The 26,798-nt window shown below is 43.3% G+C and overlaps 1 protein-coding gene across 7 annotated transcripts in view; it reads left to right on the top strand.

Moving 5' to 3' along the window:
- The window catches only part of ptprub (protein tyrosine phosphatase receptor type Ub), an 818,938-nt gene that overhangs the window by 736,608 nt on the left and 55,532 nt on the right, over positions 1–26,798 (top strand). For all 7 annotated transcript variants that reach the window (XM_041212606.1, XM_041212611.1, XM_041212608.1 and 4 more), the window contains 2 exons: positions 14,826–14,862; positions 18,491–18,588. In XM_041212606.1, the coding sequence (XP_041068540.1) occupies positions 14,826–14,862; positions 18,491–18,588 (135 nt within the window). The remainder of the gene's footprint in view (positions 1–14,825; positions 14,863–18,490; positions 18,589–26,798) is intronic.

Raw genomic sequence — 26,798 nt, forward strand, 5'->3', positions numbered from 1 at the left:
GACATGAAATAAAGTAAGGTTTCTATTTATATAGCGCATTTCATGACCTCAGGTCACCCTGAAACACCTTAGAGATAATGAAGTGCTTTTGAGGTGTAGTTATTGTTGTAATGTAGGAGGAAAGAAATAAGAAAGAAAGCAGGTAAAAAAGGAAATTATTTTAAAAAAATAAATTGTGCTTTAAGTGTTTAGTTTGATATAGGATTTATATAAGATTACATTAGATTATTGTAATAACATGGCTGGTGACATTTAAATAAATCACTATAATTTCGCTGTTTATTTCACTGGAATTTTTGAATTGAAAAGTGCACAAATGATCACTCTAGTGAATCACTTCAGAGAGTAGTCGAAGCATTTACAATGTGGAAATTTCCTATTTTAAAGATTACAGAGTGAAAGGCTAGTCTTTTTAAGGTACCTATACTCCAGGCACTTAAGAGATATTTTGGTAAGCCCTGATGTCATTTGAGGTCTTATATTTATAATTGTTAATTATACAGGAGAAAATAGGTAACCAATATCATGTTATAAAAGCAAAATCAAATATATGAAGAGTTTTTGCATGTTTGTTTTCAATGGAGCCCAATCCTGAGGAAAGACTGGGTGTGAAGCATGCCTGATCCCAGTCAAAGTGCACCAAGTTGTGTGCCTTTGTGAAGAAGGCGTCCTTGATCTCCCTGGGTGCACTTACGGGTGGAGGCTTGCAAGATCCTGCACATGTCACCTGTGGAACCCCGTAAGGAGCCACTAGTGTAGAAATTGAGCACGTGGTCACTTTCACGGCCACTAGCACTGGATGCCCTTCATGTCCCCATGGCACCAAATCTTGCAGCAGTTGGCATATGTGACCGAACAGTTCCCTAGACATGCGTAGTATTCGGTAACACTCATTCTCAGTCATCTATAGGAATGATAAGCACCGTCTGTAGACCCTGGGTCTGACAAGGTGCCTAGGAACGACGGCTCACTGTGGATCTTCAGCTATGTGTGCAGGAGGCCCTGCTGCCCCTTCGTTTGAGGGTAGTGTTCCTCCCATTGGCAAGCCAGGTGCCTCCATCGCACTTGTCTCCATCTTCTCTTCTCCCTGTAAGCCATGAGACATACTGCTAGATCACCAGGCGCCATGATCCTGATGTTTTCCTCCTGCAGGATCAAAGAGAGAAAGAGACACGTGGGTTAGCATATGTGTGATAAGGACTTCTTTTGGTTAAATTTCAAGGCCTCCATGCATGCTTGAGAGTGTTGGCCACCACTTGGATGCCCAGTGTGAAGTGCGCTTCATGGCTATCTGAAACCCCACCCACCTCCACCCCACTCCACTTGACCAATTGGTGACAGCTTCAGCCAATGGACTTCATGCTGTGCTCTCAGCTCAGGCACAGGCATTCCCCTAACTCACACTGCAAGGCTGCTCTGTTAGCTTGAACCATGAGGGATACTGGTCCAAATAACATTGTAAGGGGCTGTGAGTGCCTCCATCAGTGTCTGTGCCATGGCCACCTTTTGCAAGGGGGTTCTACAACTTGCCAAGTCGTCAAATTATTCTGCAGCATCCTAAAACACACATTAATTTACAGTCAGCACCTGAGAGGCGAAAAGTTCTGGAGCATTTGTAGGCACTTACATGCTTTTGAGTTGCAGAAATGCTTCAGAGGCCTGACTCCAAATATGTCAATGGAGCTGCTGCTGAATGGCCTCAGCTGCGGAAGAATGCTCACTTTTGACAAGCTTTTCCAAGTGTGTGGCCGCTTCCGTCACCCTACCTGCACCCCAGCATGTGCTTGTGTTCTTCCTTCAGTCTGCACTGCCTTGCCCTGCCCCCGGCCCCACCCACACTAGAGCCTTTGCCTCGGTACTGCACTGAAAGACAGCCAGAAAGAAGTAATTTGCCTGTGCCCCACCAGAACACGCAGCACCTCTTCTTAGTGCCCTTCGGGCGATCCTCATGAACGCTGCTCAAGTTTGTGTGCATTCACCTCCAAACTCCTCTTAAAGTTCAGCTTGCCAGATGCATGCCTTTTAAAGGCAGGCATAATTCACGCCATTCTGAAGTCATGGCAACATGTGAGGTAAATTTGAAGTGGGGGGCACGATTCTGGCAAGCTGCCACAATGATGAGATGCAAATGCATTAAAATTAAGTACGTGATGTTGGATGGCGGGAAATGCAGCCTGCCATTGATGGGCAAAGCGGACAATTGCTAACTGGTTTCACGACGCCATAAAACCAATTTTTGGCCTTCTTGCCACATTGTCTGCTCACAGCCTCCATGACACCTGCTGCTAACAGAAGCAGCCGACTCCGGCCTTAGTCTCACACTCGGTGCAGTTTCTCTTCTGTCTACTGCAGTGCTGTCGTTGCAGGGACTCGAGAAGTGACATCTAATCAGATTGGCTGGCAGCACTCTAAGGCGGGACTTCCTCCCGAGTGAGGGGCGGACATCCCACCTGCCGCCAATCAACGCTCATTGGAGCATAAATTCGCTGTGGGGCTGTCGGATTCAGCAGGGATGTGTTTCCCGCCAACTCTTTGGATGACAGGAGGCAAGACCCCATCACCTGAAAATTCAGGCCTGGGACTTTCTTTACTTCTTATCTTTGGATCCCATTGCGCATTTCAAAGCAACTTTCAGTCAACTGAACAAGTTTGAATGTTCATGTGTGTGTGTGTTTATTTCAGCCAGTTTAAAGCTGAGACCTGAAGGTTGAATGATCACCTTATTGAAGTCACAAAGTTAGGCCCAAGTCAAAATTGGAATGGTTGCCAATGGATGAGTCATCTCATTGCCAACCAGCAGAGTCTATTTGTTCCAGAAAAAACTAAGGGTTAATAAATTAAGAATTTCTATGATCAGAACCTGCACCGTTGTGGAAAACCGCCTTCTTAGGAAGCAGCTGTGTGTTTGTCAACACTTTTTTCTTCAATAATTTCAAATGGTTTCTCAGGTTTCCATCAAACTTTAGTGAATCAGATATTGCAGCTGTTCCTGGTTGGATTAAGTTATCAATTTTAATTGTATTAGTGAGCTATTGCAGACAGTTTCCCTTTGAATGAACACTCCACTGACATAGTGCAGAGCCTCCTTGTGATTTAAAGGAGATCAACGGGGAAATTGTCCATATGTAAAGTCTAATTAGGTGAAGTTATACTGAAGTGAAAAATCCTTAACTGCGCTGTAGTGGGAAAATAATCTATTCAGTGAATCGACGAACACATGAGAAGTTTACCAATGTATCTTTTATTTGATTTTAAATATGATCTGATTGTGACAAAACTTTGGGATGATATTGTCCTATTGATATTAAAGCTGCTTCTGGAAAGACAGATGAGCTCTCACTGCCACTTGCTTTCCCTTAAACATCTGAACTGATTCATTTGGAATTACAAACTTTAAAACTTCATTCAATTTTGGTGATCAACTGACCCTGTATGTTAAAGTGTGATGAATGCTTCCTCAATCATCTCATGGGTAGATTTAGTAAAAGGTTCCAAGTTCGATCTCTGGTTTGCACAGTACTAGCTGGACTTGGCCAGGAAAATAATAGGGCCAGTTAACTCTTATGGCCCAGAGTAAGGAAGAGGTGAAATCAATCAAGATTCCTGATCGCTACCCAGAAGTCTCTGCTGGATAATGCATGTTTAAGTTTTGAAATGCAATCATTATTACATGTCCTGGTTTGCTCTAGTCATGTGACCTCTGCCATGAGGCACAGGGCTGGGTGGACCCATGTGACATTCAGTTCAATAAAGACATTACACTAGAAACACTAGTCTTTGAACCTGTAATAATGCGTGGACATCAGGTGAGAACAGATTCAGACTCAGCTGTGCGACCCTCAATAGTGGCTTAGTTTGTTAATTAATGCTAACTGCGCTTGTGTGGAGAATGGCTGCATGATGGAGGTGCAGAATACCTGTCGACACTTGAGGAACCTTGCCTCAGCCACAACTGGACCTCCAGATGATAAGGGATGAAAGTAGGGAGCTGGCTATTCCAAAAAGGGGGTACAGTAGAATAGTTGTTATGTTACTGGACTAGTAATCCAGAGGTTTAGACTAACGATACAAGAGACATGAGTTTAATCCTTAACTATGACAGCAGGGAATTTAAATTCAATTAAATAAACAAATAAATCTGCAATAGGAAGCTAGTAGCAGTAATGGTAACCACGTAACTACCAGATTGTCATTAAAAAGAGAGATTGGAGAGGCTAGAGTTGTTTTCCTTAGAACAGAGGAGGCTAAGGGGTGACCTAATTGAGGTGTACAAAATTATGAGGGGCCTAGATAGGGTAAACAGGAAAGACTTGTTTCTTCTATCTGAGGGGTCAACTACCAGGGGGCATAGATTTAAGGTAATTGGTAGAAGGATTAGAGGGGGCATGAGGAAAAACCTTTTCACCCAGAGGGTTGTAAGCATCTGAAATTCACTGCCTAAGTTTGTGGTTGCGGCTGAAAGGCTCAACTCATTCGAAAGGTACCTGGATTTGCATCTAAAGTGCTGTAACCTACAAGGCTACGGACAAGGTCCAGCACAGACACGATGGACTGAATGGCCTCTTTCTGCACTGTTACTTTTCTATGGTTCTATGATTCGTTCATGTCCTTTAAAGAAGGAAGTCTGAATGTAGGAGGTATGATCAGTAAGTTCACTGATGACATGAAAATTGGTGATGTGTTAAATAGCGAGGAGGAAAGCCTTAGACTATAGGACTATATAGGCGGGCTGGTCAGATGGGCAGAACAGTGACCAATGGAATTTAATCCTGAAAAGTGTGAGGTGATGCATTTTGGGAGGACTAACAAGGCAAGGGAATACACAACGAATGGTAGGATCCTAGGAAGTACAGAGGATCAGATGGACCTTGGTATGCGTCTCCATAAATCCTTGAAAGCAACAGGACAGATAGATAAGGTGGTTAAGAAGACATATGAGATACTTGCCTTTATTATTCAAGGCATTGAATACAAGAGCAGGGAGGTTATGATGGAGATGCATAAAACGTTAGGCCACATCTGGAGTACTGTGTGCAGTTCTGATTGCCACACTATAGGAAGGATGTGATTGCACTGGAGAGGGTTCATAGGAGATTCACCAGGGTGTTGCCTGGGCTGGAGCGTTTCAGCTATGAAGGGAGGCTAGATAGGCTGAGTTTGTTTTCCTTAGAGTAGAGAAGGCTGAAGGAGGACCTGACTGGGGTGTACAAAATTATGAGGGGCATAGATAGAAACTTTTCCCCTTAGTGGAGGGGTCAATAACCAGGGGGCTTAGATTTAAGGTAAGGGAGAGGAGGTTTAGAGGGGATTTGAGGAAAACTTTTTTCATCCAGTGGGTATCTGGAACTCACTGCCTGAAAGGGTGGTAAAGGAGGGAACCCTCACAACATTTAAGTATTTAGATGAATACTTGAAACGCCATAGCATACAATGCTACAGGCCAAATGCTGGAAAAAAGGATTAGAGTAGACAAGGGCTTGATGACTGGCGTGGATACGATGGGCCGAAGGGCCTCTTTCCGTGCTGTAAAACTCTATGGGCAGAATTTTGCCCTTATCGGATGGGGGCAGATGGGGGAGCTGAGCGCTGCCTGCAATCAGGGCCAGACCGCGATTTCATGCTGGCAGGCCAATTAAGGCCCACCCAGTGTGAAACGCAAGCAGCAGCACTGCCTATGCGGGCCAGGGAGGAGGGCGAGTGGCGAACTTCATGCATGCACGCAAGTGAATGATTGAGAATCTCCCTGAGGCACAGAACTGTGTAGGGACATGTTATAAATTAAATCTTAAAAATTTATTTTATTTTTATTTGATGTTGGAAACCTCATCTCGCCTGTGGTTGAGGTTTTCAAAAAAATGCAAAGACCACTTAGCCTTTTTGCCTGCCCGCCAACCATAAGGTTGAATGGGCAGCAAAAAATTTAAGTTAATTATCTTTTTAATGGCCTTAATAGGCCTTTTAATTGTCGGTGTATGTGCTGCTGATTCACAAGCTTGCCGACTGAAATATCGCGTGACTGCGCGTTGTTGTTGGGACGCTCGCCCGCCGGCAATGCGCATCATTTTATGCTCGAGCGGTTCGGGCGCACACCCGCCAAGGTAAAAATTCTACGATATGAGTCTCTGCGAATGGATGGTCCAGAGTGCTTGCTACTTAACAGCCCACTATACAGGTGAGACACTCTGTGAGCGTATGCCAAACTAACCTTGAAACTTTTTGACATAATAATATCAAAGCATATGGGTTTACTATAGGCGAGTAGCAATCGGGCGGGCAGGTGTGACATAGGACCCACGATGCCCCCGATCAGTCTGCATGGTGGAGCAACCTCGAGGAGCCAAATGGTGTTCTCATGCTGCTCCTCCCTGTGGATCCATATATCTAGTTCTGTCTAAGAACTTTCTGCCCCTTTTGGGAGCAGGTGTGAGGATGACATCAGTGCATCCCTGCTGAGGTTAGATTTGATATTGCTTCCAGGTTGCCATGCACACAGACTTTGTGAAGGCTTGGTCTACTTACAGATGCCAGAGGTCGCAGGAGGACGGAGCGCTGTGCATATTCCAATGTGTACATTTAGAGCCAGGGCTATGTTTGGCGCATGCAAAGGATCAAACCACCAGCAGGGCAGATGTTAAGTCATGCAATTTAATTCAGCTGTCATAAATCTAGGTACATTAGAGCAAAATATAATGTCTGTAACCAAAAAAGGAGCCAGCAAGGATAGAAAACAAAATAGTAAAGGAAATGTCTTGGCAACTTACTTTGCCTGCAATCTGTTAATTATCAGATTGTCACAGGCTTGCCAACCATGTTGTACCTTTACAAGGGCCTCCGCAAGTGACTTTGTGACATCCTAGCCCTTGTCAGCACAATTCCCTTCACCATCCTCATCATAAGAGGAACCATCTTGGTCCTCTGTGTCTCCCTTTGTTGTGCAAGGTACAGCAGACCACATGATCCGGGGTACATTCTGTGGTGAGAATTGGAGAGCCCAGCCTGAGCGATCCAAACATCTGAACCTCATCTTTAGGAGGCCAATCGTCTGCTCAATCATGGACCATGTGGAGGCTTGTGTGGCATTGTACCTTCCCTCACCACTCTGTGGACGACAAACTGGCATCATCAGTCAGGTCTTCTGGGGGTATATCTTGTCCCCAAGGAGCCAGCCCTGCAATCGTTGAGGCCCTTCAAAAGACTTTGGCACCTGGGAGTCAGTCGTGAGAGCTCCCTAGGAACTGAGCAGAATCATGCTGGATTTGTCTCATTTGACCATATATCAGCTGCACGGTCAAAGAGTGGAAACTTTTCCGATTAATGTGACTGGCTATTGCCAGGAGGCTCCCAAGGCCACATGAGTGCACTTAGTAATCCCTCCCACTTGCGGGAAACCTGAGATTGCCGCAAAACTCAACAGTCTTACAGCCTGGCTTTTAGGATCCAGGCAGAATTGGACAAATTGGTGTGCTGTCCTGAACAGGGCATCTGTCACCTGCAGGATGCACTTGTGTGTTGCTGACTGGGAGATGCTGCACAAGTCCCCAGTGGAGCCATAGAAGGAGCCACTAGCAAATAGGTTTTAGGTGGTGTGATCTTTAATGCCACCAACATGGAATTTCCTCCAAGTTCTTGAGGCCGCAAATCGCAGTGGAGTAACTGGCTTAAGTGCGCAACCACGTTCCAAGACATTTGAAGGCCCCTCCTGCATTGCCTTTCACTCATCTGTAGATAGCTGCACCATCTATGATATACCCATGGTTGGGTCAATGCCCATCATTGTAGTGGCATGCATCACAGTTCAGGCTCACTCCTCCACCATCTACCCTCCCCTGTCACCCACCAACATCCCCATCACCCTTGACCCAATCAGTATAACCATTCCTTTCCCCTCTGTCACCCTTGAACTTCACCCCATTACCCTTGCACCTATAACCACCAACCTCCACATGCCTTCTCTCCCCTCTGAGTCTACACCCATTACCATCCCTAAGCCCACCCTGACTCCTCCAGTTATCCAAACCACCTGTTTCATAAATATGAATGTTCTAATCTCTCGCTGGCAGGGAAGTTAAGTTGGAGGGGGAACTTAATTTGGCAAAGTGGCCTTTTAATGCGCATGCTGGACTTGCTAATACATGCAAAAGGGTTTCTTGACACTGTTCGTTGGAAAATTCAACTCACCTTTAAAGTCCCGAGAAATTAATTCCCAAAGTTCATCCCGCTGTTGGAAACTGAGTTTTGGCTCCTGCCAAATTAAGTTCCCCCACCCACCAAGCCTCCCACTGCTGGCGTGACTGGAAGATTCTGCTCAGCATTTCTCACAACGAACAATGACAAAGCTCCCCTTCCCCACCTTCCACACTCACTGTTGCATTGACATTTTCATAATCCATTTCAAATTCATTAAACCCTTTCACAAACAATTCTACTTTGTATTCTAAATATTAGAGATGAACACAAACTTTTTAAGTAAATTTATAATTTCCTTAGCATTGCTAACTCACAAAAGGCCAAATTTCAGTTGAGGTTACACTGTTTTTATAACAGTCATGCAATAACTTGCAATATTATTGGCAGATAAAGGGTGAAGTAATTGACAGCTGTAATAATACCTTTAGCATGCAGATATCTTTGCATAACTATGATCTCGAAATAAGCCCAAACGTCAGATTAACTCATGACCAATCAGCAACTAAGGCTGAAAATCAATTTGACTCCTTCATATCACAGTCTCAATGTCTTGGTCATGATAGTTACAAACACTTGGATTTAGTTCAGATTTTAGATTTGGAGCTGCTGGTTCCTTGCCAGATTACAAATGATATCAGGATTTCAGATCCAAATCACCACCAAATTACCAGAGAATCAAACAGGCACCTCTCTGTGTAGTGGCAGAAGGTTGAAAGTGACAAACAGATTCTAGAAGTTTTTGTTGCTAATCATCAAATGCATGTATTTCTCTCCTTTGCCACCCATGCAAACCCCAGCAAAGAAATTATCAAAAATTATTGTAAATTTCCTAATGACGGAGAATTCCCAGCTCATGAAACCTAAAAGACTCAAGTAAAACTAAGATAAAAATAAAATAATGCAGATGCTGGAAATCTGAAATAAAAGCAGAAAATGCTGGAAAATCTCAGCAGGTCTAGCAGCATCTGTGGAGAGAGAAAAAGAGTTAACTCTTTGAGTCTGAAACATTAACTCTGAAGAAAAGTCATACTGACTCAAAACATTAACTCTGTTTCTCTCTCCATAGTTGCTGCCAGACCTGCTGAATTTTCCCAGCATTTTCTGTTCTTGTTATCTAAAAGACTCAAATGTTTGATGGAACAGAGAGCACAATTTTTCCCATCTGCTGTCCATGTTTTCCTTTTTTAAAGGAACTGGCTAGCTCAATCCCTTCCATTTCCAAATTTGTTCAGGGTTAGGCTGTTTGGAATAGAAGTAAATATGGCTCAATTCAGATTTGTTCAGACGATTATTTCTGACTTATTGCGAACTGGTGTGTCAACATAGAAACTTTAGTTAATTTCCTCGCAATTGATGAAGTTTCTGACTGTTTCTACTTTGTTTCTGATGATGCTGAAGCCAATCAAGACACCTGCAGCTTTGCAGCTTTGACTTAAAACCAATTGGATTGTTTTACAATGGTGAAACCTGAGTGCCAGGTCACCCTGACTTTGGAATGTATCTGTTCACATGAGTGTAGTCTGCAAAGGGAGGGGTTATTGCGTTGACTAATAAAATCTATGGAAGTGCCAAACCTAAAAGTGGAAGTTTTAGGGGCTTTAAGTGTTACCAACCTCCACTATTCACAACAACCAGAAAGCACATCAAGTAACAAGCTGGGGAAAGAAAAGCTTTTAAGTTGACATTTGAATGTTCTCATTTTGCAGTTTGTCATTGTTAAAATATAGGTGGCAACTTCCGGCCCCTACCACTGGCAGGATCCTGCAGTCCCATCAAAGTGAATAGACATTTGAATGGCTCACCACATTTTCTAGCCCAGGTCCAATCCCCGCCATGACGGGCCTGGAAAATTCCACCCATAGTTATAATTAGTGAGGATAAGGTAATAAAATACAGACCTCTAGATAAAAAGCATAGTTAAAATTCATTCACATATATCATTCATTCCTTGATTTTGCTTCCCATGCCACTTTTAATTATTCAGCATTGATATATGCAAGATGCAAAGCAATGTGAACAAGGGCCTCTTGGTCTCCATGAACAAACTTAATGCATGTTTCGGAACAAGTTTATCCAATGGGAAATTGAGCCAAAGAAATAGGATTGTCTCATCTTCAATTCTTGGTCCGAGTAAGTTGGACTAAAAGTAGGAATTCCACAATTGGCCTTAGCACCATTGCAGTAGGGAGGAGAACATTGATCAAGGTTCCTGCTCCTGAATGCTATGTAATGATAATTGTCGGAAGTGCATGTGTAGGCATTGGATTAAGTCAGTATGAGCTGTGATTGTTCCTCAATCTTCCCCTTCCCACCATGCTTTAACTACTTGTCAACACATATCAAGACTTGCAATAAATAATGGCGACTTAAGCGACACACTAGCTAAGTTTCAAAGAATAAAGAGGGTGCAAAATGTACTAAAACAATTAACAACTGTGGTTCATTGCATAAGGCTGTGATTCTTGTTGTGGTCTCTATACTTCACTTCTTGAACTAGATTTGCTCTCCAACGAGTTATATATAAGATTTTTGTACAGCTGCTGGGAAAAAAATAGATTGGACATGAGAACATTCCTTATTTTGATGATGTGTTGGATATGGTCTTTAAATTCACTCACATGCTTGTGTCTTTGTTGGTTTTTACAATCCTTCCTCATTTGGAGTGTAGATACGGATAAACGGGGAAGTAAGTATGACACGATGTGCCAAATTGAGAATGTGACAGTTTTTGTGGTTGAAATATATTTGTATGTTTGTCTTATTTTTTAATTTGTGCACATTTAGTTTATTCTTGCCAGTTTAAGGAGCTTTTCATATGTGGAGAATTTTGAGTTGATGTTGCATGTCCATTAGAAATTGACACATGTGACTACCTCTCTATCTGGGGAAACATTGATGTAACTGCTGCCCATTTGTTCAACTGTTCAGCGCTTTGGAATGTCGATGACATTTTTCATGTTTTCACTGAGTGTTGCTTCAATTAAAAGGAGGATGGGTGATAAGAATGCAGTTAAATTCAACAGTATCCTGATAGTTTTCTTTATTCACTCATGAGACGTGGGTGTTGCTGGCTAGGCCAGCATTTATTGCCCATCTCTAATTGCCCCTGTTCATAGGGCATTTTAAGAGTCAACCACATTGCTGTGGGTCTGGAGTCACATGTTGGCCAGACCAGGTAAAGATGGCAAATTGCCTTCCTTAAAGGGACGTTAGTGAACCAGATGGGTTTTTACAACAATCGACAGTGGTTTCATGGTCATCATTGGACTTTTAGTTCTATATTTTTTATTGGTTTCAAACTCCACCATTGTTCGTGGTGGGATTCGAACCTGGGTCCCCAGAGCTTTACGCTGGGTCCCTGACTTACCAGTCCAGTGACAATACCACTACACCACCGCCACTGCCTCCCCCTGGTATGTTTTTATCCAGATTTTTTTCTTGCTTTGCAGTTCATCGGTGAGAGGTAATGAGAGTTATTTGAATAAAGCTGTTTGTGCAGCTGCAAGAAAGTTGTGCTCTACAAATGTAGTGGAGCTTGGGACTGGAGGTGAGATGGGGTGGTGGGCTGGAGAAGCATTGTTGCCACTTAACTAAGGCAGATAGATCCATCTTCTCAAGTCAGGAGCCCATCTAGACTACCATATCCAATTTCCACAAATCGAAGATTAGATTCATGGAATCTAATTAGAGTCAAAATAAATAGTAGATGCAGTAAAGCAATTGTGTCTTTTAGAAGGTTTTGGTATGCTTTGTAAATGATGAACAAGGCATGCAAAATAGTGAAAACACAAAGTAAATCAATACTGCACCAAGTTTAAAATCACTGGCTGTCCAGTTATTTTTTCAGCTATTCAAAGCATCGCCCAAAAATGTTGCAGGATTTAACATTGGCAGACACCAAATTCATAATGGCCCTTAATTCTATTTCCTGATTGATGCATTCCCTGATGGTGCCCTGGCATATGTGGTGGTGGAGTTGAGGTAGCATGAGGACTTCAAATTGGAATGACGGTGGAGTTGATGGTATATCGCTGCTTAGCGTGCAACTGATGTTTGTGTTCTCAGTACTTGTTGCTAGTACAAAAGTAGTGTATTTCATGAAGAGGTTACATCAGTGCTTAGGGTGACTGAAGAGTGCATTTATTGTTTGAAGTGTGCATTGTGGAGTAGGTAAGGGAGCTGGGTGGTACTTGGAGAATAGTGGCCGTACACTTGAGCGTTATTGCTTAATGCATTCTATGATGTGAAAATGTTTGTCAATACCTTGAGTTAATATTAAAATTGCATCTTGACGCTGATGGTGTCTGTGTGAAGAAAGCTACAGTGTAACTGAGATGTGGCAATTTTGGGAACAATGGTATAGTTGTGATGTGTTCATTTGGGAAACATGAATTGTGGTGCAGTGTGTCAGATTGGGAATGCAAGATCCAGTGCAGTCAAGCAGATGGAAGTCATTTTAATTTAACCCTGCCAATGGGAAACTGTGATCAATAGGGAGTGAAATCAGGAGGAATGCAAAATGGGCTATCCAGCCAAAGTCATCAGCTTCCCACCAACTGGTTAGGTCCATTTACAACCTGTTAGGTTAGTTCTTGGTAATATAGCGAAGTTGAGTGCATTTAACTACTAGGATTGTGTTCTGTGTGACCTGAGGAACTGCATTGTTGCTTGGAACATTAACCACATGGACGTTGGTGGAGGTAATTCAGTACTTGGATGCATGTTACATTGTGGTTGTTGGAAGCTGTGGGTGTGTGCATTCTGCTATTGATTTGGCCAAAGACTATAAAAATGTAAAGAAAGCAAGAGTTAGAAAGTCTCTTGTATTACAATTCAGACTTTATCATCGTGAATATGAGATTCACTATGCAACTAGGCAACGCACCATAAGAAAGTAAAAACTTCCCAATACTCAATGTTATGGACCGTGCAAATAAATATTTAATCTTTGACTGGTATTTCTTTCAAATTTGTCCTCAAGTGTCCCTAATCCCACAATAAAAACAGGAAAAAAATAAATCTTTTTTTGAAAAAAAATTTCAATTCTGCAGTACACCATGAGGTAACATCATGGATCTGTTTCTCTTATCCTATACTAGAACTTTTCCTGGCAGAAAGTAACCAAAACCGCACTTGCTATCAGAACACCTTGATTGAAAATTTAGTGAAAAATGGCAAGAGTCTGATACACTATCAAAAGAGCCCTTGGACCAAGTGGATAAAGGAGGCTTGTTGGGTTGACTGGCCTTTTTCCCATTCCTTCCTCCATTATAGTCTTGCATTTGTTGCTGTAATAGCTGCAAGAGCTGGCACAAAATGAAAAGTGATTGGGACCAGCACTCTTTGGCTTGTCAGTACCACTCCAGATCGAGTGTTATCTCTGTTCTTGAACTGAGTGGGATTGTTGGTCAGAGCCCTGTATGGCAAGAAGTTCAACTCTTATTCAGATCAAACAGTTTACTATTTGCATTACAGAGATCTCCATTAATATTCTTTATTTGTCATAATGAAGCTAAAATTCCAAACTGTAGCTAGTCAAATTCTCTTAATCTTCAACCCCTGTTGAGCTTAAAAAAAAGCTAAAATATCTTTGAAGATATACTGTGAATGTGAACTTAACCCATTTAGAAATACATCCGAAATAGATCAAAACGATAGTTTGGTCTGTTTTAATTTCACTTTCTGCTTTAGATTACGCAGAACAGAAAATCTACAAATGGTAAAAGAAAATACATTTATAAAAGTTTAAATAATACTCTATTTAAGTGAAAGCTTAGCTACTTCAGTCCACTGATGTACACATGCCTGATATCTCATTGTATGCTGTGCATGTAGAACCTTTGGAAAGGACCGAAATTAAGATATACTCGTGGTACAAGAAAGGCTGTTAGTCTGCTTTGACTTGGGAAAAATATATATTGCAGTGAATTTAAGTTCAGATTTTCTAAGATGTTCATTGAGCATGCTCCCAAAAGCCCAGTTTTATGAAGTCATGGGAGCAAATTGAGTCAGACATTATTAAATCCACTCTCTCTCTCACCTGCTCCCACCCAGGAATTCCCCAAAATGCCTTTCATGGTCCCCTTCTGAGAATGAAATGTGATTTTTTTTTTTGCAGGCTTAGCCAACATCTAATTTAATGATTGGTTACACTGCTGTACTTTGCACAGCTATAAGTGAACTGATTAAAATTTGTTCTTAATCTAATAAGTCATTACCAAACCAGCACATTTACTTCAATTGAATCATTGTGTAATGACTGTTTTTGGCCACTGAGATTTGGAGAACATTTGAAATGTTGTGGCCTTTTCAGTATTGGTATAGACACTGCAGGGAAAAAGTAAATGCAACTGCTAATTGGGGCACTGTCATAGAAATAGAAGCAACTGGCCATATAATTTCCTTATAATCAAAGCCCATCAGTTCTAAGGGGGAATCAATGGGCTGTTTTCCTGAAAGTGTCCATTAACTATGTCCTCATTTACAGGCATCACGTGTATTGGTAAGCATTGGATGAGGCCAGCATGTCTACCTATGACACAGTTTGGGTTGCATTATGTAGACCTGTGCATGCAGTTGTTCTGAAGTATACACAGTATGTATTTTCGTTAATACAGTTTTTCTGGTAACCTCTACAGGGCTATCACAAAGCAAAGCACTTCATTGCAACACAAGGTAAGTCTGCAAAACTCTTGTGTTGAATGACAGAAATTTAACATTGTTATTAAAACTACATGTTGTTTAACTGTGAGTCTGCATGCAAAGTAGGATGATTTTCAAATTCACTAATCACACTACATTGCACGAAAGTGGAATTTGGTATGCCTGTACCAATTACTGCCTCCACTTAAATATCTAAATTACTGGATAATGCTCCTTCCAACAGTCCCCAAAGCTGCAATGTTCAGCTGAAGAACTGGGTGGAACATTTGCAGCTTCACCACATGCTCCCTCTTGCTATTTTATTGGGTTTGTTTCTAATTACAAAAATGACATGAGCTTCTAGTAAAACCAATATTATCTTCTCTGCAAAAAACAATGCATCTGCTTCAGAAAAATGATAAGGAAACCCAACATGACTAACCCCTGGATGTACGATCGTTTTAAACAAGCAGCAGTGAAAGGCCCCAAAAAGTTTCATTGAGGGTTCAAATCACCTGCAAGTTTCATTGTTTCACCACCTTGAAAGGGCTGACCTTTGAATTGGTTTGTAAAATTGTGGAGAAGGGTGTGGTGTTGTGATATTGCCCTGGAAATGATGAAGAGAACCACTGTTTACCTAATGTACAACATGAAAAATGAATTTATTAGAAGCTGAGTGCTAAGAGTGGAAAAAAAATACAATGGAAATGTCTTTTGAGTTCATGCTGGAGGTGGCTCGACTGAATGAACCATAAACAAAGCTAATAATATCAAAACTGGGCTGTCAAGCAAGTGGTTTTGTAGCTTTCTTTCTCTAGGCCGAACACTCCTTTCCACATCTAACTTACCCTCTTTCCAGGCATTACAAAGCAGATTGAAACTCATCTGGTAAAATAGACAGGAGTATTAATTTATGCCAAAGTAATTAGTAACATTCGAGCAGCAGTGTTCTTTAAGACAGAGTTGGTAGGACATAAGTTCAGTCTTTTAGTCACCTTCGTGTAACTTGGGGCCATCAGTTGACCCACTGGAGTTAAGTTCCAAATAGAAGCCAAGAAGGGAAGCAACATGAGTAGAAGAATCACAAATTAGTATAGGCAGAGGCCAGGGAGTGGATTTCATCCCATACCATCAGCTGAGGTTTGATGGGAGGAAACCTATGGCAAATGGAGCAGTTGTTAATTTTTAAATGAGAGATTTCCTGTGAGGTAAATTAGAGAAAGTAAAGGGAGCTTGCAATTCTATAATGCCTTATTATGACACTCGAAGCTTTTCACAACCATTGACTTATTTTTGAAGCGTGGTTGCTGTTGCTATGCTGACTAAGATGGCGGTATGGAGAACCACATCTCCAAGTTTGCCGATGGATGAAAGATAGATGCTATTGTAAACAGTGCAGATGGAAGAACTAAATTGCAGAGCAATATTAATGGATTAAGTGAATAGGCAAAATTGTAGTAAATGGATTTCAGTGTCACAAGTATGAGGTCATCTACTTTGGATCTAAAAAGTTTAGAATGGACTATTTTACAAATGGTGAGAGGCTAGAAACTTGGAGTTCCAAAGTGACTGAGGAGTCCATGTATATAGACTATTAAAGTGTCAGAGACAGGTACTGAAAATATCAAAAAGGCTAATGGAATGCAGTCTATTATGTCTAGAGGGCAAGAATACGAGGGAGAAGCAGTCCATGTCCAAATGCAGCAACACCTGAACAATATCCAGGCTTGGGCTGACAAGTGGCAAGTAACATTTGCACCACACAAGTGCCAGGCAATGACCATCTCCAACAGTAGAGAATCTTACCATTGACCAGAAGTGAACTGGACTGGGCATATAAATACTGTGGCTACAACAGCAGGTCAGAGGCTGGGAATCCTGCGACAAGTAATTCACCTCCTGACTCCCCAAAGCCTACCCACCATCAACAAGGCATAAGTCAGGAGTGTGATGGAATACTCCCCACTTGCATGGAGGAGTGCAGCTCCCACAACACTCAAGAAGCTTGACACCATCCAGGACAAAGCAGCCCGCTTGATTGGCACCACATCCACAAACATTCACTTCCTCCACCACCAACGCACAGCCACCATCTACAAGATGCACTGCAGGAATTCACCAAGGCTCGTTAGACAGCACCTTCCAAACCCATGACCACTACCATATAGTAGGACAAGGGCAACAGATAGATGAGAACTCCACCACCTGGAAGTTCCCCTCCAAGTCACTCATCATCCTGACTTAGAAATATATCGCCGTTCCTTCACTGTCACTGGGTCAAAATCCTGGAACTCCCTTCCTAAAAGCACTGTGGGTGTACCTACAGCACATGGCCTGCAGCGGTTCAAGAAGGCAGCTCACCACCGCCTCTCAAGGGCAACTGGGCAATAAATGCTGCCCAGCCAGCGAAGCCCACATCCCGTGAATGGACAAAGAAAAAGTAGTCATGCTAACTGTACCAACCCCCAAGTGGACCACATCTGGAGTACTGTATTTGGTTCTGGATGCCATGAGCTAGATTTTATGGCCACCTGCTGGGTGTGCTTTCAGCTTGGTGAGGGCACATAAAGTACAAGGGCTGGCAAGTCTAGCACCTTCTTGCCCATGCCCAAGCAAACACCCATAACACGGTAGGTGGGCAGGTTCTGGAATTAGCAGCCTGCCCATTATTTTTAAATAAATAATTAACGGCCAATTGAGCTTGTTACCACGCCAATTGACTTGAATAATATGCTGCCCAAGCCATAAAATGCTTGGTGTAGGCAGACGAGTGGGAATGAGCAGGCAACTGTTTAAAAGATGGATAGGAAGGAGGAGTTACATCCTTCAGGCTGTGCCTGATCTCTCCCTGTCCTATACCCCTGACTTACCTCTCTCCAGGATCCATGCCCCCTTCATCAGTGGGCCTCCTTGCAGTCCCAGTACCACCTACTACTGAGTTCTGACCCTGCTGGGACTGCTAGAGCTGCCAGCCAATCAGATTGTTGGGGCTGTGGGGTGGGCTTTTATCAGGTGCGTCAGCTGCCAGCTGACTCTTGCAAAGTGGGGGGGGTGAGCAGTAGGTCCCCCCTTTGTGGAGTTCTGTAATTGTAGGTCCAGACCCACATCTAAGGAAGAACACCATGGCTTTGGAGGGAGTGCAGCGAAATGTACCTATTTGGACATTAAGGTTTAAACTAAATGTGGGATTACACAAACTACAGTTATATCCCCTTGAATTTAAACATGAAGGATTGATTTGATTGAGGTTTTCAGGACATTAAGAGCAACAGATGGGGAAGCTAGAGAAAGAAACTATTTCTGATTGGCAGAGAAGTCGAGGATGAAGGGACATAGTCTAAAAATGAGAGCCAGATGTTTCAGGGGTGAAATGAGAAAACAATTCAAACACAAAGAGTGATAGGAACTTAGAACTTTCTTCCTCAAATGGTAATTGATGCTAGATCAATTGCTAATTTTGAAATCTGACATTGATCGATTTTTGTTGACCAAAGGTATTAAGAGATAGGGGGTAAAAGCAAGTATGTAGAGTTAGGTCGCCGATCAGCCATGATCTAATTGAATGGTTGGACAGGCTTGAGGGACTAAATGACCTCCTCCTGTTCCTATACTTATCAACTGAAAATGTGATTCAAATATGAAATGCTTTTTCCTTTCTTAGGACCAAAACAAGAAATGGTGTACAACTTCTGGAGGATGATGTGGCAGGAGCGCTGCTCGAGTGTTGTGATGCTTACCAAGCTGGTGGAGGTTGGGCGGGTAGGTACAGCACAGCACAATTTGTCAAGAGCAAAAGACTGTTGAAGTCTCACACTGTTTGTTCTCTTACAAAAAACATTGTCCATTTCCATTAAGCCTTGACACAGTGAAGATTTTGGACAACATCTGACTTCCTCCTTATCAATAATGCAGTTACGTTGAGAATGGTCTGATTGAGCTCATCGATACACTGAGCCTAGCTGTCTCCCTGTCTATCAGTGCATCTCTGATGGTGTCGGGAACATGAGAAGTAGTTGATTAACAATGATTTTTTTTTCACTGGATGAAAGTCATGACAAAGATTGGTCTCCCACCATTTCTGTGACTGGGAAGCCCAGACATGACAGAGAATCTGTTTCTCAAAGCATTTCTTACTCTCTGATGCTGTCATGTCCAATGTAGTATCTGAGTAAATTGGATCTGCTGAGATTTATCCCTCAGATCAATCTAAAGCCAACAGAAACTGGGGCTTTGTGGAGTTCTGTAATTGTATTGTGGGAAAGGAAACCAGTGAGAGAAATCCCATTATTTTTAATCGCCTTCTCCCCTTTTGCTGCACCTCTGTCATTTGCAATTTAATGGTGTCTGTCTTAAACTCTGAAAACGTTCCCAATACATCAGGGTTTTTGTTGCTGCCCAGTGTTTTGTAAATCTCCAATTTCTCTAGTCATTAAGTTGTGCCTTGAACGTGCTGTGCAGTTCCATTCTCCTCCTTGCCACCCCACTCCCTCATCACACCCACTTCCACTACAGTATGTGTCTGACATTTTCAGGACTGGAGGTATTAACATCACAGCACCTGTCCTGAAACTAACTCATACAATTCTTGAAGGAATTGTATGTTTTTTGACCCTGCATTGATAATCCAGCTCCTATGTCTTAACAAAACACAACAGCTTGCTTTGGATAATGCCTTTCATGTAATGAAACATCCTGAGTTGCTTCACAGGAACATTATCAAACAAAATTTGACAGCAAACCACATAAAGGGATATTAGGACAGATAACCCAAAAGCTTGATCAAAGAGATGGAGTTTAAGGAGCATCTTAAAGGAGGAAAGAGAAGTGCTGAGATGAATAGATTTTGGGAGAGAATTCCACAGCTTGGGGCATAGACATCTGAAGGCATAGCTGTCATTAGTGGACGAATGAAAATCAGGGTGGCACAAGCGACCAAAATCGGAAGAGCACTGAGATTTCAGAGGGTTGTCAGGCTAGAGGAGGTTACAGAGTTAGTGAAGAAGGATGAAGATGTGGAGGCATTTGAAAACAAGTAAAATAATTTTAAAATGGTGGCATTGATCTGGAAGGCGATGTAGGTCAGCAAGGACAGGCGAGATGGGGGAACAAAACTTGGTGCAAGTTAGAATATGGGCCACAGAATTTTGGATGTGCTCCAATTTATGGAGGGAGGAAGATGGGAGGCCAGTCGGGAGTTGAAAGTCAAGTCTAGAGGTAACAAAAGGGTTTTCCAGGGTGGATTTTCCTAATCCTGCATCTGTGTGTCCTGGATCACTTTGCCACAACAAATATAGAATAGTCAAGTAGGTGGAGCCTAGTCAGTTTTCCATTTATTCAGATTCATGGACAGGAAATCGGGTATAATATTCCTGTATTTGCTGTGGTTAGTTAAAGTAATTATGGGATGTGGAGCTGAAGTACAGATTAGCTACGGTTTAATTGAATTGCAGAGCAGGTCTGATGATAGTTACTGAGACTAGCTTTATATTCCAAATTTATTAACTGAATTCAAATTCCACCAGCTGCCATGGTGGGATTTGAACCCATATCCCCAGAGCATTAGCCTGGGTCTCTGGATTACTAGTACAGTGACATTACCACTATGCCACCATCTTCCCCTGAATAGCCTACTCTTGTTCCCAAGGCATCCAATATAAATTTTGATTCTCTGTTCAATTGTTTGATGCTGATGGTATATATGGTAGCATAGTGGTTAGTTACTTCACTAGAGGTCTGGACTAATTATCCAGTGATATGAGTTCAAATCCCACCGTGGCAGCCGGGAAATTTAAATTCAGTTAATTAAATAAATCAGGAATAATAAGTTTATATCAGTAATGGTGACCATGGAACTACCAGATTGGCATTAAAAACCCATCTGGTTTTCTAGTGCCCTTTAGGGAAGTAAATTTGCCGTCCTTACCCAGTCTGGTCCAAATGTGATCCCTGACCTACACGATTATGGTTGACTCTTGCCCTCTTAAATGGTCCAATGAGTGGTTCAAGAAGGCGGCTCACCACAACCTCCTCAAGGGCAATTAGGGATGGCAATAAATGCTGGCCTTGCCAATGGTGCTCACATCCTGTGAGTGAATAAGAAAAATCATGGTGGTAATACTTTTGACTTTATTTGACACAAGTAAGAATTAATGCGCTACATGTTTAAACAGAGGTTTACAAAAGGCAATTGAGTCTTGTATTGCTATTCTTTGGGTAGGTGAGACTGTTTCCCATTTCCTCTGCTTCATTCTTGTTCACTTTCCTGGTGCTGTATTTAGCTTTCTGCAAGACCCTCTGCTCATTCACTTCCTTATGAATTCTTCTTTTCCCCTCCTCTCACCCATTTTATGGAGCAAATTTCCATCAATCACTAACTGTTCCTTTGAGATCCATGTGCAGAGTTTTACAGCTTTTTTGTCACTCCAGCCATTTGCTATCCTGTGCCTGCAACATTTGATCAAAAAACAACTGATCACAGAGGACAATGTTTCCAGCTGAAGCCAAAGCAGTTTAACCCTTTCAATGCCCATCCATCTAAACGCCCTACTAAACATATATTTCCTTACCCTGGACATAGGAGAAAGAAAACCTAAACCAATGCGTGTGTTAGAGGGCTTTTAATTGAGCCTGTGTGGGGTGTCATAAGGGTGGTTATTTGAATTAAAGTTTTGGAGCTAGTCCAATAGCTTCATGAAGGACAAAAGTGCATGTGCATTTGTCTGTGCATCGGTGTGTGTGTGCGCGCACGTGCATATGTGTCAACATGTGCGCACATTTGTGTTGATGTTTGAACTTCAACACGTGACTATGGGTGGCGTTTTGTGTAGCACCAGCTGTAGATAGGAGGAGGGGATATGTAGTTTGATGTGACAATTCTTGCTAAATTGCTAATTTTACTTTTGTTTTTAATATAGTCGATACTGTAAATGGAATAAAACTGCTGCCACAGCGAATCTGTATTGTGTCAGAACACTCCCAAATTGTAGACAGGATTCAAGAGCCATGAAGATAGGCAGCTTTGCAGTCTTTACTGTGTAAGAACAGACCATGTCACTCGTAGCAAAGTCCCTGCCACTAATCAGTATAATGATTCTCTAAGACCACAGAAGAATGGCACAACAAGCAGCTTCATAATTAATCTCAATGTGCTGCAGTCTTAAATGATTGAACAGTTTGGTGTATACTCTCAAACATTTGAGATACAATATGGCCCAGAGCACAGATCAGGAAATCAGCCTTGCAGAAACAATGATTTTCCAGACAGGAGGCCCTGGAAGTGAATTCCTGCTAAGTGATCCTTGTGAGGGAAACTGCCTGCTGGAAGCACTATTTCATAAAATTAAACTTGCAGTTCTTTCTTCTCTGCAGGGGGTTACAATTAATTTCTTTTAAAATCTAAAAGGAGTCAACTGTAATGGTTGCCTCTGTGATATTATTCAATGCGTAGCTGAGCCACTCAAATCAGGAATGTTTGCTTGCAGTTTGACCTCGCCCACACGGTGTATGCTTAATTAGGTCATCTCAGCCCAGATGGCAGAAGAGGTGCTGCTCCTGGTTTAGGGAGTGGAAAATCAACTAGGGTTCCCCTTCTGAATGCTATTCAGCAGCACTTGCTAGAGATGTGCACAAGTGAATGCTGGGCCAGAACAAAAACAAAAACAGAATTACCTGGAAAAACACAGCAGGTCTGGCAGCATCGGCGGAGAAGAAAAGAGTTGACGTTTCGAGTCCTCATGCCCCTTAAACAGACCTAGGTGAATCCAAGGAAGGGGTAAAATAGAAGCTGGTTTAAGGTGTGTGTGTGGTGGGGGGGAGGCGTTGGGGGTTTGGGTTGGGTTGGGGGAGAGAAGTGGAGGGGGGTGGTGTGGTTGTAGGGACAAGCAAGTCCTATCACTGCTTGCTTGTCCCTACAACCACACCACCCCGCTCCACTTCTCTCCCCCGCAGACCTTAAACCAGCTTATATTTCACCCCTTCCTTGGATTCACCTAGTTCTGTTGAAGGGTCATGAGGACTCGAAACATCAACTCTTTTCTTCTCCGCCGATGCTGCCAGACCTGCTGAGTTTTTCCAGGTAATTCTGTTTTTGTTTTGGATTTCCAGCATCGGCAGTTTTTTGTTTTTATGCTGGGCCAAATCAGGATCAGACAGAGGTGCGACTCCCACTGTGGCCAAAGAACATGTCAACAGCTTACTATCAAGACAGCTGATTAAAAGAAAGAAAGACTTGCATATATGGTGCATTTCACGACCACCTCAAAGTACTTTACAGCCAGTGGAGTACTTTTTGAAGTGGTTGCAATATAAGAACTGCAGCAGCCAATCTGCGCACAGCAAGCTCCCACAAACAGCAATGTGATAATGACCAGATAATTTATTTTTTTTAAGATGTTAATTAAGGGATAAATATTGGTCAGGACACTGCGATTATTCCCCTGCTCTTCCTTTGCTTCTTGAGCCACAGGTGCCTGTGGAGCCCCATCCCATCAGTAAGGGAGAGAGGAGTGATAGCTGCCGGGAAAATTATTAGAAAAAGACCCACAGTGATTCTTTCGAACATGGTTTTTGTTCAATTTCTCTTTGTGGGTTTTCCATGCTGTAGCATATTGCAAATCTGTTCACAAAGTCCCTTCTTTTACAATGAGGTTTTTTGCACCTCCCAATTTTCTCACTTCACATCCTTAAAAACTATAAATATGAGGTATATCTCTGATCCTAGCTCTGGCTACTAGCCTCCTGGCCAGAATTTTCTGTCCCCTTTGGCGTCAGGCGTCATGGTGGGTGTGAGTGGACAATATGGCACGACATTGTGAAACCAGTTTGCAATTGTCTGCTCCACCCGTCAATGGCAGGCCATATTTCTGCCACCTGCTGCATGGAGGGCATCCACTGCCAGTGGTCATGAAAATGTCCTTGGCACTCAATTTTTACACCAGTGACTCCTTTCAGGGGCTCCACAGGTGACCTCTGTGGGATGTTGCAATCTTCCACTCACAAATGCACTCAGGACGTCATGGATGCCATATCCACAAAGGCACACAACTTTGTGCATTTCGCCTGGGGTCAGGAAAGCTAAGAAGCAAAAGCGCTGGGATTTGCACAGATCGCAGGTTTCCCACAGGTGCAGGTTGCCATCGACTGCACTCATGTGGTGCTCAGATCTCCATGGCAACAAGCAGTCAACTACGTCAACTGCAAGGGCTTCCACTCGCTGAATATTCAGCTGGTGTGCGACCACCACAAATGCATCCTGCAGGTCTGCGCAAGGTTCCCGGGGAATGTCCATGACTCCTACATTCTCAGTAGATCTCAGATCCCTGACGTCTTCCAGGGTCCACAGAGGCTGCAGGGTTGGCTCCTAGAAGATAAGTGCTTCCCGCAGAGGACATGGCTGATGACGCCTGTGCGGCCGCCTCAGACTGCAGCAAAGAGAAGGTACAATGAGGCTCATGCTGCAACTCGCTCTTTGGTGGAGGAAACCATCGGAATGTTGATAATGAGGTTCCGGTGCCTGGGCCGGCCTGGTGGAGACCTGCAATACAGTCCTCATCATCGTCGCTCGCTGTGCCCTTCACAACCTGTCTCTGCAAAGGGGAGAGGAGCTGACTGAGGAAGAGATGGAGGGGCTGCATGTCTCCTCCGATGAGGAGGACATCAGGTGAGGATGACGGCGATGAGGCCATTGTACAGGCCAGATAGGGTATGATGTGCTTGGGAGGCCCTCATGGCTGCTAAATTCATGGAAGACGATGACGACATGCAGTGAGGAAACACCATAAATCCTCACATTGCATCTGTGAATTTTTGACTTCTGTCTGGCTGATGGCAGCGCACTCTGTGAGAAGGCTCCTGTCATAGTGATGCAGCAAATGTCCATAGTCCCTAGATGTCAGGGGGATGATGACAACATGCAATGGGGACACTCCATAGACCCTAACAAAGCTTATGTGTATCCTGTCTGGCTGATGGCACATCACTTGTGCTCTGTAAACAGGTTGATATCATGGAAATGCAGCGGGGAAATTTTAACTTCTCCTGATCCTATGGCATCCTTCTTGAGCTGAACCCTTCAGGACCACACTGTCACCAGATGCTGATGAGATGGGGGTCAGCTGCACCACAAAGGTGCGGAAAGCACACAGAAAGAATTATGTAACTTTGTGCTGCTGACCCAGGACATTCTGGCAGCAATGATGAGCCAAAGTGCAGGCATGACTGCTGTGTGCAGTGATTGTGAAAGCGCACCATCAGTGTGCTGAGAAGGTTGCACAAAGCACAGCAAAGAGGCCCTGGCCTGAGACACCTGCCTTTATCTTGTGCAGGGACCAATGTTTCACGTCTGAATAACACGAACATTGCTCATCAGAACAAGGAGTTATAGGCAAAGAAACATTCCTGGGAGTTTATTTACAATAGTGACCATTAAGTACAAGTGATTAACACCCATGCCCAGTTTTGTGCAACTGCATCTTCTTAACCTTCCTATCTCTGCCACTACCTCTTGATGCTCCCCTGACATCCACAGTGGAGGTGGAGGCAACCTGCTGACTGTGGTGCCCTGTCTATGATGACCCTGGAGGGCCCCAGCTTGCTTTCAGGGTCCTGCTGTGTGACCGTGGCAGCCTCCTTGGCCTTTGGAGCTGGAGTTGCTGGGGTCACAGAAAGAAGGGATATGGAATGCCCCGGCCACTCCTTAAGTCACCTGGGTGGATGGCCCTGGGGTGTGCACCTGCAGGTCCTCCTCCCTTTGGCTGCCTAAGGACGCCTGGCTAACTTGTTGAGGAGATGGGGAAACTAGAGTGAGATTGAGCTGCCCTGCATCCCTCTCAAGTTCTCAATGTTGGAGGCCAACTATGGCATCAGCAATGGAGTTCAGTCCACGCAGCATTGCAGGACTGATATGCTGGACCAAGGTCTCCATGGCAGCCGACATCCTACCCGTGTTGAACTCGCTGCGTTGGTATGCTGGTACTATCACCTCAAACTGAAGACGGACGGACTCCTCCATTGTGCCTTGCAATCTGAGTGCAGCGGACGGCCCTTCCTGATGTTCCTAAGCTTGCCTTTGCAGCTCCAGCAATTGAGGTATGATCGAGTCCAGAAGCTCCTCATCTGACTTGGACTCAGCAGATTTCTGGTTTCTAGCAGTCCTCCGAATGCCGGACACTTGGGAATTTCCTGCCACCACCTGCTATAGATCAGTGTGATGTGCTCACCGGATTGTAACCCTGAGGTTACTCTAAAGCTAGGTCCTACCGAGGTGTGTGTCTCTGCACTGGTGGAGGGTGCGGGTGAGTGCTGTAATGGATCTTCAATGAGGGTATCATCATATTCTTCTTCTGAGGTTTCTTCAGGACTTGAGTCGAGGACTTGGGTCATGGACTGCCTCAGATGTTTCCCAGATGAGCCTGCGAAAGGAGGAAGAGATAATTGGTGCATGGCACAGGACTGCGGAACAGAGGAAGTGACTCACAGCATGATTGTCTGATGGATGTTGCACTGCTGGATCCTTACTTGGTTGAGCACCTCCGACCTCACAATCAGCACAGGAACTGTCCAGATCATCATCGGCCAGCTGGGTAACACTATTTTCAGTGTGTGAGGTCCTTGATTTCAGGCATTCCTCCACCAGTCTGTGATCTCTTCTTTTGTTGTGCGCCAGCCTGTCCTGCATGAATACAGATGGAGAGAGTGTAATGTGTTTGTGTATGGCTAATTGAATTAAACTGGAGATGGTTAGACTGCAAGATTTAAGTTATCAAAAAAGTGAGGTGTAAAACAGGCATTTGAAATGGAGATGAGATGACTTCAGGTGAAGTCTCAGCAGCTATGGTGTGAATGAAATTTGAATTTTTAGATAAGCGGAGAAGTGTTTGATTTCCAAAGGGACATGGAAAATATTTACAACTGGCAAGATAAATAAGGCAAGGTTATTAAATTGATTTTTCCCAAAAGTGCTGGCCATAATG

Source organism: Carcharodon carcharias, chromosome 19 (assembly GCF_017639515.1).
Source record: "Carcharodon carcharias isolate sCarCar2 chromosome 19, sCarCar2.pri, whole genome shotgun sequence".
NCBI classification, from domain to species: Eukaryota; Metazoa; Chordata; class Chondrichthyes; order Lamniformes; family Lamnidae; genus Carcharodon; species Carcharodon carcharias.